At 44.4% G+C, this 16,725-nt stretch overlaps 1 protein-coding gene across 1 annotated transcript in view; it reads right to left on the reverse strand.

The window, feature by feature from the left end:
• Positions 1 to 538: 538 nt before the first annotated feature.
• Positions 539 to 16,725, reverse strand: part of LOC142476740 (uncharacterized) — a 63,885-nt gene continuing 47,698 nt past the window's right edge. Inside the window, exons 5-12 of the mRNA XM_075581901.1 lie at positions 8,884 to 8,965; positions 8,353 to 8,536; positions 6,288 to 6,416; positions 5,280 to 5,385; positions 3,981 to 4,112; positions 2,750 to 3,076; positions 1,921 to 2,006; positions 539 to 812 (exon numbers count right to left, since the gene is read on the reverse strand). Of these exons, the coding sequence (XP_075438016.1) occupies positions 2,995 to 3,076; positions 3,981 to 4,112; positions 5,280 to 5,385; positions 6,288 to 6,416; positions 8,353 to 8,536; positions 8,884 to 8,965 (715 nt within the window). The 3' untranslated portion in view covers positions 539 to 812; positions 1,921 to 2,006; positions 2,750 to 2,994. The remainder of the gene's footprint in view (positions 813 to 1,920; positions 2,007 to 2,749; positions 3,077 to 3,980; positions 4,113 to 5,279; positions 5,386 to 6,287; positions 6,417 to 8,352; positions 8,537 to 8,883; positions 8,966 to 16,725) is intronic.

The following is a 16,725-nucleotide window of genomic DNA, read 5'->3' on the forward strand; positions in this document are numbered from 1 at the left end:
CCCACGGGGGACATCGGAAGACAGGTAGGGAACACCTCCCCTCCCGTATAGTACCTTGAGGAACTGCGGATCAGGTAAGATCCCAGGCGGGATTGCTGATTTGGAAATTGTTAAGAGGGGGCATCCTGACACTGGTTAATGGGTTCTGGCTTTTTTTTTTTTGGTTTGGTTAGTGAGGTCAACACACACACACACAGTACTTTTCGAAATAAACCTACGGTTCTATGAAAATTTAAGTTTTTGTGTTGAGCAGGGGTGAAGCAAAACGTATTTATTTATTTTATTCTTACAGGACAATGACATGGGTCATGCTATAAATGTACTCCGTTCAACACAAGCTCAGGAGAGATTGACATTGATTTTATATATGTATAATACACAGTGGTCAACAAACCCGATCGCCACGGGCGACAAGATTTTGTCCGGTGGCGGACCTCATGGTCGCCATGGATGATATACAATCCGCATTTGAACAAGCTAGATTCACTGATAGAAAATATTTAGTTTGTTATAAAACTCACAATAAAGACATCAAACAGGGTTTTCAGAAACCTTTATTCATTACACAATTTAATAAACAAGCTAACCAAATCCGTACCATCATAAAAAAACCATTGGGACATATTAAAACTAGATGCAGATCTTAGACGTATTCTGCAAGAAGGACCAAGAATAGTCTTCAAAAAAGCTAAAACGATTGTATCATCGATTTCCCCAAGTGTATTTCAGTCCATTAGTGAGTAGTCATATCCGTGGCAGCCCCAATGGGTTTTTCTGTTGCGGCCATTGTAATTTCTGTCAGTATGCCAGACCTTTAAAAAAAGTAAAAAGCGCACAGTCAAAAAACTGTTATAAAATTCAAACTTTTATTAATTGTCATACAAGTTTTGTCGTTTACACACTTTGGTGTGGTTGCGGCAAACGTTACGTGGGTCGTACAATCAGACCCTTGAAAACTAGGATATCTGAACATGTTCGGTTAATCACAAGACATGATCTGTCTCATCCAGTATCCAGACATTTCTCAAGCTGTTTGCAAGGCGGTATAATTAATGTTAATTTCTCTGGTTTGGAACATGTGTCTCCACATACCAGGGGAGGAGACAGACTTAATTTCCTCAATCGAAGAGAAATGTATTGGATTTTCACCTTAGATCCAGTCCATCCAAGGGGTATGAACATTGAATGGGAATTAAAATATTTTCTGATATATTGATACTTCATTCTCCTCCCTTGGTGTGCATTGATACGTGCCCAATTCATTGATTTATTTATGGATTCATTCCTTAAATAAGTTGTTCTGGTTGGCTGGCGCACACGCGCAGAAAGGGGTCTGCGCACGCTGCGGGCACCGCCGTGTACCGCGTCAGGGGGCGGAGCCTAGCCGTGATTCTAACACACACACAGAGAGAGGGAGACACACACAGAGACACACAGAGAGAGAGAGAGAGAGAGGCACAAAGAGACACAGAGAGAGAGAAAGAGAAACACAGAGAGAGACACAGAGAGAGAAAGAGACACACACAGAGAGAGACAGAGAGAGAGACACACACACACACACAGAGAGAGACACACACACACGCAGAGAGACACAGAGAGAGAGGGAGACACAAAGAGACACAGAGAGAGAGAAAGAGAAACACAGAGAGAGAGACACAGAGAGAGAAAGAGACACACACAGAGAGAGACAGAGAGAGAGACACACACACACACACACAGAGCGAGAGACACAGAGAGACAGAAAGAAAGAGACAGAGAGAGAGAGACACAAACACACACACACACACACAGAGACACACACAAAGAGAGCCTGAGAGACAGACACACAGAGAGACACAGACAGACACACAGACAGAGACAGACTGACTGACAGACACATAGACTGAGAAATAGACAGAGAGATAGACAGACATAACTCACCGAGTATTAATATAGAGAGGTGTGTGCTACCTGGGATATATTCAGAGAATATTAGAACACGGAGATCCCTTCGGGGCGCATTCCACCTAAAAAAAAAAATGAATGTAATATTGGTATTTAGTCAAATTAAACTTTGATAGCTATACTAAAATAAATATGTGACAAGTATTATTGGATTCCACTCTTATCACAGGGAAACCCAACTTGTGCTCCAAACCGCGGGAGAAGCAATTCCAGGCGTGCAAGGGAGAGGGCGGTGTGGAGCAACCAGGATCCCTTCATAAGGAGAAATAAATCCTAAATGTACAGGCCAAGGCTGTCAGAGAAAAAGAAACTGTCTTCAAGGAGCAGAATACTGATGTGGAAGTCGGGTTTTGCATACAAATATCCCAAGAATTAACTCATTAAAAAAATGTATCTATGTATAACCCCTCCCGTGCATGGAAGGGGATACAGGCGTATACAGGAGATGCTTCTATAGCCAGCATTGAACACTGAAGCAACGACTCACTACTTCACCAACTTCCAATATGTTCTTTTAGACCGGGACTCAAGGAGAAACTTCCCACTTTAAAGGGCAGCTCCCTAACTGCAAGGGTGTGAGTTTCTGGGATTCCAACTCAGAGGGGGCCCCCATGTGAGTTTCCGCCATCCCATCTTGGAGGGGGTCCCTGAGTGTGTGTGGGACCCCACATCTAGAGGGACACCACCCCTAACCCCCCCCCCCTCCTCCCCCGTGTGAGTGTCTGGAATCTCATCCACAGAAGGGGCTGCGTGACTGCCTCCTCCACAGAAACATTACATTGCAGGGCTTTTTTGGGGTACTCACCGTGTTGTGTTTGAGCAGGGACAGGCTGCACAGCACTTGTGTCTCTGCTGCTTTCATCATGCCAATCTCCTTAATTTTGAGTATGTACTGCCTCATCTGCTCCTTAAGGAGTGTGCATATAAGTGAATTTCTTCAGGGATACAAATACATTGTATCCCCCCTCTTTTCCTGATTCACTCCCATTCACGGTTGCACCTACCTGTATTGATAATTATCGATTAACAGACATTATTACATTCAATATTTCAATTAGTGTGATTTAGTTGATCATTCCCTAACCCCCGTACTTTTCTTCTCATCTGCTCCTTAATCAGCATCTCCACACACCTACAGGGGAAGCACAAGGACAATCGGGTTACAGCGCCTTCCACTTAACCCCTTGCTTTATAACAAGTCCCTGACCCCTCTGGCAAGGAAGGGGTGAATAGAGGTGGCATCCCTAACCCCGTCTGAGATGGGCAAACCGTAGTCTTCAAAATATCCACCCCGTTTTATTTCATTATTTCCCCCAAGTTCCCTTTAAAAACCCCACAAATGTATTCCCAATGAATTCTTCGGCAGGAAACCATTAGTTTGCGACTTGGTCAATTAGCTGGAAAACAAAAACATTTCTTATGGAAACATGAGAACACGGGAGATTACAGCTCTGAAGTGCGACAGCAGGGCCCACGGGGATAGGACAGAATCACTGTGCAGATCATACGAGAAAGTCGTCTTATCCGGTACTACACACCGCAGCGTCAGACACAGGAACTTGTCTTCTGAGCTTACTATCTCAGTTTTTGGGTGGTCACATGGTGCCGGCACTGCACACCCACTTCAAAGGCAGTGAATTAACCACTAGACTCCCCTTCCCTTAATCCGTTTACAACGGGTGCAGCCTCCGACCAAGGCCCCTATCCGGGCTGAATTGCTCGAGAAGATTTTACCTCTTTTAAGGCAGAAACCCCCCCCCCCAAATAAAACCTACACGAGTTTAGCGCATAACAGTATTTTGCTCCCTTGATTGTCTCAATCTGCAGCAGCGCAGATCACGACGGTAACTTTGAGACTGCGCTGGGCCTGGGAGGGAGCGACATTCTGACTTCCCGGTCCTTCAATATTTCAACAGCTCATATCGAAGCAAATAAATAACATGCCCTGAATGGGCGGAAGGAAAGGGACAGGCGGGCGCCTGAATTAGGCTGTGATTTTACCAAAAAACGCCGGCATACAGTAATCGAAACCTTACGTGATGGTTTTGGAAACCTCCTTCAGGGTGGTCTGTAGGTCATAGTTGGCTGGACAGCGCAGGAGGCAGGGCGCGAAGATGATGGCCAAGGAATTTGAGGACATGCGGTTCGCATCTTCCATCACAGCCACTCTGCAAAATAGGGTGGCGTTAGAGAATGCCCCACAATGCATTGCCCTGCTGGGCTCTCAGCAGGCATGGGGCTATCTGAGCCCGTGTTTCCAGGGCTGCTTAGCAGACGGAGCCTTCCAGGTGTGACCCTCACTGCCCAGTTATTAGAGCACTGTAACATGCACCTCTTCATCTCTGCACTTCCCTATAATGCAATGGGGCTCAGCTCCCATCCTCAAGCTCCCCCAACAAGTCCGGTTTTCAGGATATCCCTGCTTCAGCACAGGTGGCTCAATCAGTCCCTGCTTCAGCACAGGTGGCTCTATCAGAGGCTTCGACTGAGCCACCTGTGCTCAAGCTGGGATATCCTGAAAACCTGACCTGTTGGGGGGGGGAGGGGGCTTCGGGACTGGAGTTGAGCACCCTTGCTATAATGGATCTGTACATTCTTCCTAACTAATGTGATTCCTGAGCGGCCAGCACTGCTTACAGATATGAGGAAAATGCCCTGTGGTTACACAGCCACACCTCACTATATGCAGGAAGACACAGGAAGGAATCCCTGTGCAAAGCAATACATTCTCTCCATCTGTGGTCTGTGGGGGGGACAATACATTGGGTTTGCTATTGCTTAGCAAGTCCTCTTGGGGTTAAAGGGTTAAAGGCAAAGTGTGTGTGTGTGTGTGTGTGTGTGTGTGTGTGTGTGTGTGTGTGTGTGTGTGTGTGTGTGTGTGTGTGTGTGTGTGTGTGTATATGTATATATATATATATATATATATATATATATATATATATATATATATATATATATATAATGCCATATAAATAATACATATATACAGTATTGGGAATAAATAACACACACAATCCCCAATTCTCTGATGCAGGCCTCATCCGTACGTCTATAAGAGAGGAAACAGCCATTTAAAAAGTGTACGAAAGTCTACAGACTGATTATCTCCGGGGAGATGCACACAGAATTTAGGTTGATTAAATCTTAGATTTAAAATTATATTATGTGTATTAAAACAATACACTGACAAGTGAGGGACTCATTTGAACACAGAGTTGGGGCCCGCTCCTGTATGCCCAGGAACACTCCTAGCAGCACACTGACATTGAGCACTACAGGTCTGCATCCTCCCCTGCAATCACACAAAGGGGTTTGCAACCTCTCCTGCATCTTACTTGACAAGGTGGAAGATCAGCCTCTCCAGAGTGTTGTAATGGGCCTGGGGAAGCTGTCCCAGAACTTTGTAGATGGCACACAGCTGTTCCTGCTTCCCAGGGAGCTCTAAAGGGAGAAGGCAAAGCAATAGATGGGTAACGGAGACGTGGGAGAGGTTTACTAAACACCTTCAGTGCTAGAGAGGCCGGACACCTTGTTCTGCAGTGCATGGCAGACCCCTCAGGCGCTACAAGGGTTAGTGGAGATAAAGAAGTAAATGTCTGTTCGTCTAGTGTGGCACAGATCCTGGAGTCTGACTCTCCTACTGCAGGGCATCACAGACCAAAGGGGACTATGGACCATGACGCCTGTCATTCCCACTGCAGGTGACAGTGGCACAGACAGATGGCACCCATGTCCCACTGAGCCTGACCCAGAGTCCGTACCCCTGGTAAAAAGAGGCAGACATAATAGTCCTATGGCCCATGGAGTGTGTCACACCAACCACTGGGTGACAGTGACAAACAGGAGAGACCTATGGCCCATGTGGTCTGTCCCTCAACTTGAAGCTGACAGACGTACAGACATAACTTATGGCCCACTGAGTCTGTCGCTTCACCAGCAGAGTGACAAAGACTGAAAGGATTTCTGTTCACCAAGTCTAACCCAGAGATAAGAGGCCTATGGCCCATGCAATATCTCCCTTTCCACAGTGACACAAACAAAAGGGACTTTTAGCCGGTGGAGTCTGTCCCTCCAACATTAAAATGAAACAGACCGAGTAGATGTTCCACTGAGTGTGACCCAAAAATAAGGCGCATACGGCATCGCTCCCTTTCACCTCAGGGTGACAAAGTATCTCTGGCCAATGGAGTCTACGCCTCCCACCATAGGATAAAGCACAAAGGTACTGTAGATCTCTCCTGCCCATCCAGGATTTCGTGTTCTGCAGTGGAGATCCTCTCTGCAATTTGTCACTAAGCCCCGCGACTCTTCAGAGGGAGGGTTACCTTCCTCTCTGCACTTACCCACGGCTCGTAGGAACTCGTTGTACTGAGCGAAGGTCATGAGTGGCTCCGGGAGCTCACGCAACCACTGCTTCAGGATGCCAGTGATGACGTGGATGGGGTAATTATCCAGTTTCACAGAGCTGGGGTCTGTCCAGAAGGGAGACAGAAAACATGTGAGAAAACAAGAGGACTTGTAATGACCGATCCCCATCACCCTTTTATAGGCACTATCCGCGGAGCACAAATACAGAGAAAACATTTTAGATACATGGAAATATTGTTTTTTTTCTCCTCACAAAAATAAGTATTAGGCTGCGGCCACGCTGCCTGCGCTGCACGCACCTGCGAATTCTCCGGTCTACAGAGAGCTGCAAGGGGAAAGACAGGGGGGGGGGCATTACTGGGGCGCGGCCATGACATCACCTGGCAGGTTCGCCCTCATTGGCTTAACCGCCGGTGGGCGTGGCCTAGCGCTCTGTCGCTAGTTCCTATCTCAATTTTCATGTGTACCTCAAAAACTCGCAGCGGGCCCGGCCCCATTGTGGGGCGGCTCTTGTCCCTGCAGCGTCCGCCACAGCAGTCGCTGCAGTAGCCAGCGGGGACCTGGCCTTATGAAAACATTTTGGTAAGCTGAAGTGTGTCGTTGTGTAGTCTGCCAGGAAAAAAGTTAAGAGTAATTAAATGTGTTAAAGACGATTACAGGCAGTCCTCGTTTTACAGCGCTTCGCTTTACAACGAATGGCTTATCCAGCGCTATGCAATGCATACCTATGTTCATTTTTACAACGCCAAAACGGCTTATCCAGCGCTCTTACGATGCTTTGCAACGTTGTTTATGTGTATGTGTGTATGTATAAATATATATATATATACACATAAACAACGTTGCAAAGCGTCGTAAGAGCATATATATAATATTATATTATATTACATAATATATTATTTATTATGTTATATTATATATATATATATATAATACAGTATATACACTATATAATGTATGTGTGTGCTGCATATCTTATTGCCTGTGTAAAATATTTGGTGTATTTTAGTGTTAAAAATGCCTTCAGGAACGGAACCTTTCATTTAAACAGTGTTCCTGTGGGAAAACGTGTTTCGCTTTACAACGTTTCGCTATCCAACGCCATTTTGAGTAACGCATTGTGTCGGATAACCGAGGACTGCCTGTATATTATTCCACTGTTTAAAGGGTCAGTCCCTCCTAGGACCAAAATGTACTACTGACCGTGAGATGTTTAAGGGGTCACACCTGGGTGACTTATGCCTTTTTAAAAAAACAAAAATATATAACACCTATAAGTATTTATTATTCATTATTTCAAGTTCCTTTGTAAACACGATGAGCTGAGATTTGGGAGGGGGGGGGGGGCGATTTCCTCTGGCTTCCCTTTTGTCTGATTTCACCATGTGCTGAACAGGAGTTTGCACAGGCAAAGCCCCCTCCTCCCTTATCTTTATTGGCTCTCACAGGGTGGCCAGAGGTTGAGTAAACACTGCTGAGAAGCATCCTCCCTCCTTTAAATGCTTTATTTCCCAAATAATGACAGCAGCCAATGTTTTGCTTTGAGCCCAGTTACTGTATGTTACAGGAAAATGACATTCTTTACAAAAATGTAGTTTCATTGTGAACTGCCAGGGATTGCACATTTAAATGATAATATCTTATTTGTCCCTTAGGCCGTGATTATACCAAAATTGTCCGGCAGCGTTGCGCGGCTCAAAAACAAATTGCTGCAATCCAATTAAGGTAAACATACCTCGCACTCCGCGCTCGCTGCCTGGAACTGCAGGGCGGCAGACTGGAGAGCAGACAGGAAATTTTGTTTTGAGCAGGAGACGGCCGTGTCACGTGAGCGGTTCAGCCAATGAGGGCGAACCGCTCACAGCCACGCCTCCGCCACACCTCCCTGTCTCCTCTGCTTGTCTCCTGCCTGCAGTTCAACATGCCGCTTGGCGGCATCGACAGGATGACATCACCAGATCACGCTGCCGCCCCGTCGGAGATGGTATAATCTCAGCCTAAATGTGTGCCTCCCCCGGTTCCCTCACAATCCCAGCGCACCGTTCTCCAGGGACTGTTTGAGCTCTCGCATGCGATTGGCTGCCCCACACTTCCGGTAGATGCCCTCCGTGTGCAGGCCGTACATCTCCAGGTACTCTAAGAGCATCTCCATGACAACGGGCACCGAGGACGTCTCACTGATCAGGTCCCCCACGTGCACCCCGAAGTGATGGTTTCCCAGGTTCTGAGGGAGGGATCAGTGTTACCACGGCAACAAAGAGGTGTTCCCTCTGTTACCCAAGAGGATTGAGAAGGTCGGGGCGAGAGAGAAGGCCGGGGCAAAAGAGAAGGGAGGGTGGGGGGGAGAGAAAAGGGTGGGGCGAGAGAGAAAGGGGGCGAATGAGAAGGGAGGGTGAGACAGAAGCGGGTTGCGGTTGAGGATGGGGTGAGAGAATGGGGGGTGTAACATGTGAGCGCTGCAAGAGGGTTTGACACGTCACACAGCTCACACTCTTCCCTCCCTCCCCCCTGATGTACCTTCCTCCCTCCCTTCCCCCTGATATAACTTCCTCCCTCCCCCTCCCTATGTACCTTCCTCCCTCCCGCCAAGTCGCAGGGGCTCTGGATGGTGCTGGCTTCGCTGATCTTGGACGGGTTCCTCTGGAGTTTGTGCCTGGAAGGTGAAACAACACACATATATACACACACCCTGCTTGTATTTCCAACCCCCCCCCCCTCATCCATGTATTTCAACCCCCTTGCACAGATGTGTATATATACCCCCTATTTGTATGCATACACAGACACACACACACACATATATTTGTATGCATGTACAAATTCATATACATACTTCTGCATTTTGAAGGTGTATGTATTATAAATAAATATACATTCCTTTAGTAAGGAAAAATATATATTACTATACAGGAAACATATCGCAGACATGACCAGTCCATGCTCAGCCTCTCTCTCTGATAAGTGAATCATACAGATACAAGTACACACAGACCGATATGCCACATATCTGCAGGTCCTTACTCTGTCAGCTTCTCCTTGCTCTCTAGGCTCTCCCCTGGATTCTCCTCCTCGGGCATCACCGCTGCTTCCCCCTGCCCCACCTCGTTCTGCCTTCTCCCTCCTTTCTCCTCTTCTTCTGCCTTCTGCACTCCATCGGAGTTGTCATGTCTCCATTTATGCTCCTCTTCTCGTTCAAGGGCTTCCTGTCTGCTCTTCTCAGACACCATCTCCTTGTACCTGGTAAGACGGATATTATATTAACATTACCATCCAACCACTATTATATTGGGGATTGAAAATTACACTAAAAAGTATTTATAGAAAATACTAAATTATTGTGATCTACTTAGATTTTGCATAGGCTTTGATACGGTTCCACACAAGAGGTTAAAAGCAAATTGGACTCTACAAATATTTGCACCTGGATTGAAAACTGGTTGAAGGATACACAACATAGAGTTGTCGTAAATTGAACTTTTTCAGGTTGGGCTAAAGTCGTGAGTGGAGTACCTCAGGGATCGGTACTAGGACCCCTGCTTTTTAACTTGTTTGTTAATGACCTTGAGGTTGGCATCGAGAGCAAAGTCTTAATCTTTGCTGATGATACTAAATTGTGTAAGGTAGTAGAATCAGAGCAGGATGTAATTTCTCTCCAGAAGGACTTGGGGAGACTGGAAACTTGGGCAGGTAAATGGCAGATGAGGTTTAATACAGATAAATGTAAGGTTATGCATTTGAGAAACAAGAATAAACAGGAGACTTGCAAATTAAATGGGGATAAATTGGGGGAATCCTTGATGGAGAAGGATTTAGGAGTGCTTGTACACAGCAATAGTGCCCAAAGTCATGCAGTAACAGCAAAGGCAAACAAGATCTTATCTTACAATAAATGGGCAATGGATGGAAGGGAAGTCCATGCTCAGTCACTCTCTCTGATAAGTGAATCATACAGATACAAGTACACACAGACCGATATGCCACATATCTGCAGGTCCTTACTCTGTCAGCTTCTCCTTGCTCTCTAGGCTCTCCCCTGGATTCTCCTTCTCGGGCATCACCTTTGCTTCCCCCTGCCCCACCTCGTTCTGCCTTCTCCCTCCTTTCTCCTCTTCTTCTGCCTTCTGCACTCCATCGGAGTTGTCATGTCTCCATTTATGCTCCTCTTCTCGTTCAAGGGCTTCCTGTCTGCTCTTCTCAGACACCATCTCCTTGTACCTGGTAAGACGGATATTATATTAACATTACCATCCAACCACTATTATATTGGGGATTGAAAATTACACTAAAAAGTATTTATAGAAAATACAAAATTATTGTGATCTACTTAGATTTTGCATAGGCATTGATACGGTTCCACACAAGAGGTTAATGTACAAAATAAAGCAAATTGGACTCTAAAAATATTTGCACCTGGATTGAAAACTGGTTGAAGGATACACAACATAGAGTTGTCGTAAATGGAACTTTTTCAGGTTGGGCTAAAGTCGTGAGTGGAGTACCTCAGGGATCGGTACTAGAACCCCTGCTTTTTAACTTGTTTGTTAATGACCTTGAGGTTGGCATCGAGAGCAAAGTCTTAATCTTTGCTGATGATACTAAATTGTGTAAGGTAGTAGAATCAGAGCAGGATGTAATTTCTCTCCAGAAGGACTTGGGGAGACTGGAAACTTGGGCAGGTAAATGGCAGATGAGGTTTAATACAGATAAATGTAAGGTTATGCATTTGAGAAACAAGAATAAACAGGAGACTTGCAAATTAAATGGGGATAAATTGGGGGAATCCTTGATGGAGAAGGATTTAGGAGTGCTTGTACACAGCAATAGTGCCCAAAGTCATGCAGTAACAGCAAAGGCAAACAAGATCTTTTCTTACAATAAATGGGCAATGGATGGAAGGGAAGTCCATGCTCAGTCACTCTCTCTGATAAGTGAATCATACAGATACAAGTACACACAGACCGATATGCCACATATCTGCAGGTCCTTACTCTGTCAGCTTCTCCTTGCTCTCTAGGCTCTCCCCTGGATTCTCCTTCTCGGGCATCACCTTTGCTTCCCCCTGCCCCACCTCGTTCTGCCTTCTCCCTCCTTTCTCCTCTTCTTCTGCCTTCTGCACTCCATCGGAGTTGTCATGTCTCCATTTATGCTCCTCTTCTCGTTCAAGGGCTTCCTGTCTGCTCTTCTCAGACACCATCTCCTTGTACCTGGTAAGACGTATATTATATTAACATTACCATCCAACCACTATTATATTGGGGATTGAAAATTACACTAAAAAGTATTTATAGAAAATACAAAATTATTGTGATCTACTTAGATTTTGCATAGGCTTTGATACGGTTCCACACAAGAGGTTAATGTACAAAATAAAGCAAATTGGACTCTAAAAATATTTGCACCTGGATTGAAAACTGGTTGAAGGATACACAACATAGAGTTGTCGTAAATGGAACTTTTTCAGGTTGGGCTAAAGTCGTGAGTGGAGTACCTCAGGGATCGGTACTAGGACCCCTGCTTTTTAACTTGTTTGTTAATGACCTTGAGGTTGGCATCGAGAGCAAAGTCTTAATCTTTGCTGATGATACTAAATTGTGTAAGGTAGTAGAATCAGAGCAGGATGTAATTTCTCTCCAGAAGGACTTGGGGAGACTGGAAACTTGGGCAGGTAAATGGCAGATGAGGTTTAATACAGATAAATGTAAGGTTATGCATTTGAGAAACAAGAATAAACAGGAGACTTGCAAATTAAATGGGGATAAATTGGGGGAATCCTTGATGGAGAAGGATTTAGGAGTGCTTGTACACAGCAATAGTGCCCAAAGTCATGCAGTAACTGCAAAGGCAAACAAGATCTTATCTTACAATAAATGGGCAATGGATGGAAGGGAAGTCCATGCTCAGTCACTCTCTCTGATAAGTGAATCATACAGATACAAGTACACACAGACCGATATGCCACATATCTGCAGGTCCTTACTCTGTCAGCTTCTCCTTGCTCTCTAGGCTCTCCCCTGGATTCTCCTTCTCGGGCATCACCTCTGCTTCCCCCTGCCCCACCTCGTTCTGCCTTCTCCCTCCTTTCTCCTCTTCTTTTGCCTTCTGCACTCCATCGGAGTTGTCATGTCTCCATTTATGCTCCTCTTCTCGTTCAAGGGCTTCCTGTCTGCTCTTCTCAGACACCATCTCCTTGTACCTGGTAAGACGGATATTATATTAACATTACCATCCAATCACTATTATATTGGGGATTGAAAATTACACTAAAAAGTATTTATAGAAAATACACAATTATTGTGATCTACTTAGATTTTGCATAGGCTTTGATACGGTTCCACACAAGAGGTTAATGTACAAAATAAAGCAAATTGGACTCTAAAAATATTTGCACCTGGATTGAAAACTGGTTGAAGGATACACAACATAGAGTTGTCGTAAATGGAACTTTTTCAGGTTGGGCTAAAGTCGTGAGTGGAGTACCTCAGGGATCGGTACTAGGACCCCTGCTTTTTAACTTGTTTGTTAATGACCTTGAGGTTGGCATCGAGAGCAAAGTCTTAATCTTTGCTGATGATACTAAATTGTGTAAGGTAGTAGAATCAGAGCAGGATGTAATTTCTCTCCAGAAGGACTTGGGGAGACTGGAAACTTGGGCAGGTAAATGGCAGATGAGGTTTAATACAGATAAATGTAAGGTTATGCATTTGAGAAACAAGAATAAACAGGAGACTTGCAAATTAAATGGGGATAAATTGGGGGAATCCTTGATGGAGAAGGATTTAGGAGTGCTTGTACACAGCAATAGTGCCCAAAGTCATGCAGTAACTGCAAAGGCAAACAAGATCTTATCTTACAATAAATGGGCAATGGATGGAAGGGAAGTCCATGCTCAGTCACTCTCTCTGATAAGTGAATCATACAGATACAAGTACACACAGACCGATATGCCACATATCTGCAGGTCCTTACTCTGTCAGCTTCTCCTTGCTCTCTAGGCTCTCCCCTGGATTCTCCTTCTCGGGCATCACCTCTGCTTCCCCCTGCCCCACCTCGTTCTGCCTTCTCCCTCCTTTCTCCTCTTCTTCTGCCTTCTGCACTCCATCGGAGTTGTCATGTCTCCATTTATGCTCCTCTTCTCGTTCAAGGGCTTCCTGTCTGCTCTTCTCAGACACCATCTCCTTGTACCTGGTAAGACGGATATTATATTAACATTACCATCCAACCACTATTATATTGGGGATTGAAAATTACACTAAAAAGTATTTATAGAAAATACAAAATTATTGTGATCTACTTAGATTTTGCATAGGCTTTGATACGGTTCCACACAAGAGGTTAATGTACAAAATAAAGCAAATTGGACTCTAAAAATATTTGCACCTGGATTGAAAACTGGTTGAAGGATACACAACATAGAGTTGTCATAAATGGAACTTTTTCAGGTTGGGCTAAAGTCGTGAGTGGAGTACCTCAGGGATCGGTACTGGGACCCCTGCTTTTTAACTTGTTTGTTAATGACCTTGAGGTTGGCATCGAGAGCAAAGTCTCAATCTTTGCTGATGATACTAAATTGTGTAAGGTAGTAGAATCAGAGCAGGATGTAATTTCTCTCCAGAAGGACTTGGGGAGACTGGAAACTTGGGCAGGTAAATGGCAGATGAGGTTTAATACAGATAAATGTAAGGTTATGCATTTGAGAAACAAGAATAAACAGGAGACTTGCAAATTAAATGGGGATAAATTGGGGGAATCCTTGATGGAGAAGGATTTAGGAGTGCTTGTACACAGCAATAGTGCCCAAAGTCATGCAGTAACTGCAAAGGCAAACAAGATCTTATCTTACAATAAATGGGCAATGGATGGAAGGGAAGTCCATGCTCAGTCACTCTCTCTGATAAGTGAATCATACAGATACAAGTACACACAGACCGATATGCCACATATCTGCAGGTCCTTACTCTGTCAGCTTCTCCTTGCTCTCTAGGCTCTCCCCTGGATTCTCCTTCTCGGGCATCCCCTCTGCTTCCCCCTGCCCCACCTCGTTCTGCCTTCTCCCTCCTTTCTCCTCTTCTTTTGCTTTCTGCACTCCATCGGAGTTGTCATGTCTCCATTTATCCTCCTCTTCTCGTTCAAGGGCTTCCTGTCTGCTCTTCTCAGACACCATCTCCTTGTACCTGGTAAGACGGATATTATATTAACATTACCATCCAATCACTATTATATTGGGGATTGAAAATTACACTAAAAAGTATTTATAGAAAATACAAAATTATTGTGATCTACTTAGATTTTGCATAGGCTTTGATACGGTTCCACACAAGAGGTTAATGTACAAAATAAAGCAAATTGGACTCTAAAAATATTTGCACCTGGATTGAAAACTGGTTGAAGGATACACAACATAGAGTTGTCGTAAATGGAACTTTTTCAGGTTGGGCTAAAGTCGTGAGTGGAGTACCTCAGGGATCGGTACTGGGACCCCTGCTTTTTAACTTGTTTGTTAATGACCTTGAGGTTGGCATCGAGAGCAAAGTCTTAATCTTTGCTGATGATACTAAATTGTGTAAGGTAGTAGAATCAGAGCAGGATGTAATTTCTCTCCAGAAGGATTTGGGGAGACTGGAAACTTGGGCAGGTAAATGGCAGATGAGGTTTAATACAGATAAATGTAAGGTTATGCATTTGAGAAACAAGAATAAACAGGAGACTTGCAAATTAAATGGGGATAAATTGGGGGAATCCTTGATGGAGAAGGATTTAGGAGTGCTTGTACACAGCAATAGTGCCCAAAGTCATGCAGTAACTGCAAAGGCAAACAAGATCTTATCTTACAATAAATGGGCAATGGATGGAAGGGAAGTCCATGCTCAGTCACTCTCTCTGATAAGTGAATCATACAGATACAAGTACACACAGACCGATATGCCACATATCTGCAGGTCCTTACTCTGTCAGCTTCTCCTTGCTCTCTAGGCTCTCCCCTGGATTCTCCTTCTCGGGCATCACCTCTGCTTCCCCCTGCCCCACCTCGTTCTGCCTTCTCCCTCCTTTCTCCTCTTCTTCTGCCTTCTGCACTCCATCGGAGTTGTCATGTCTCCATTTATGCTCCTCTTCTCGTTCAAGGGCTTCCTGTCTGCTCTTCTCAGACACCATCTCCTTGTACCTGGTAAGACGGATATTATATTAACATTACCATCCAACCACTATTATATTGGGGATTGAAAATTACACTAAAAAGTATTTATAGAAAATACTTAATTATTGTGATCTACTTAGATTTTGCATAGGCTTTGATACGGTTCCACACAAGAGGTTAATGTACAAAATAAAGCAAATTGGACTCTAAAAATATTTGCACCTGGATTGAAAACTGGTTGAAGGATACACAACATAGAGTTGTCGTAAATGGAACTTTTTCAGGTTGGGCTAAAGTCGTGAGTGGAGTACCTCAGGGATCGGTACTAGGACCCCTGCTTTTTAACTTGTTTGTTAATGACCTTGAGGTTGGCATCGAGAGCAAAGTCTTAATCTTTGCTGATGATACTAAATTGTGTAAGGTAGTAGAATCAGAGCAGGATGTACTTTCTCTCCAGAAGGACTTGGGGAGACTGGAAACTTGGGCAGGTAAATGGCAGATGAGGTTTAATACAGATAAATGTAAGGTTATGCATTTGAGAAACAAGAATAAACAGGAGACTTGCAAATTAAATGGGGATAAATTGGGGGAATCCTTGATGGAGAAGGATTTAGGAGTGCTTGTACACAGCAATAGTGCCCAAAGTCATGCAGTAACTGCAAAGGCAAACAAGATCTTATCTTACAATAAATGGGCAATGGATGGAAGGGAAGTCCATGCTCAGTCACTCTCTCTGATAAGTGAATCATACAGATACAAGTACACACAGACCGATATGCCACATATCTGCAGGTCCTTACTCTGTCAGCTTCTCCTTGCTCTCTAGGCTCTCCCCTGGATTCTCCTTCTCGGGCATCACCTCTGCTTCCCCCTGCCCCACCTCGTTCTGCCTTCTCCCTCCTTTCTCCTCTTCTTCTGCCTTCTGCACTCCATCGGAGTTGTCATGTCTCCATTTATGCTCCTCTTCTCGTTCAAGGGCTTCCTGTCTGCTCTTCTCAGACACCATCTCCTTGTACCTAGTAAGACGGATATTATATTAACATTACCATCCAACCACTATTATATTGGGGATTGAAAATTACACTAAAAAGTATTTATAGAAAATACAAAATTATTGTGATCTACTTAGATTTTGCATAGGCTTTGATACGGTTCCACACAAGAGGTTAATGTACAAAATAAAGCAAATTGGACTCTAAAAATATTTGCACCTGGATTGAAAACTGGTTGAAGGATACACAACATAGAGTTGTCGTAAATGGAACTTTTTCAGGTTGGGC

This window comes from Ascaphus truei, unplaced genomic scaffold (assembly GCF_040206685.1).
Source record: "Ascaphus truei isolate aAscTru1 unplaced genomic scaffold, aAscTru1.hap1 HAP1_SCAFFOLD_1678, whole genome shotgun sequence".
Lineage (NCBI taxonomy): Eukaryota > Metazoa > Chordata > Amphibia > Anura > Ascaphidae > Ascaphus > Ascaphus truei.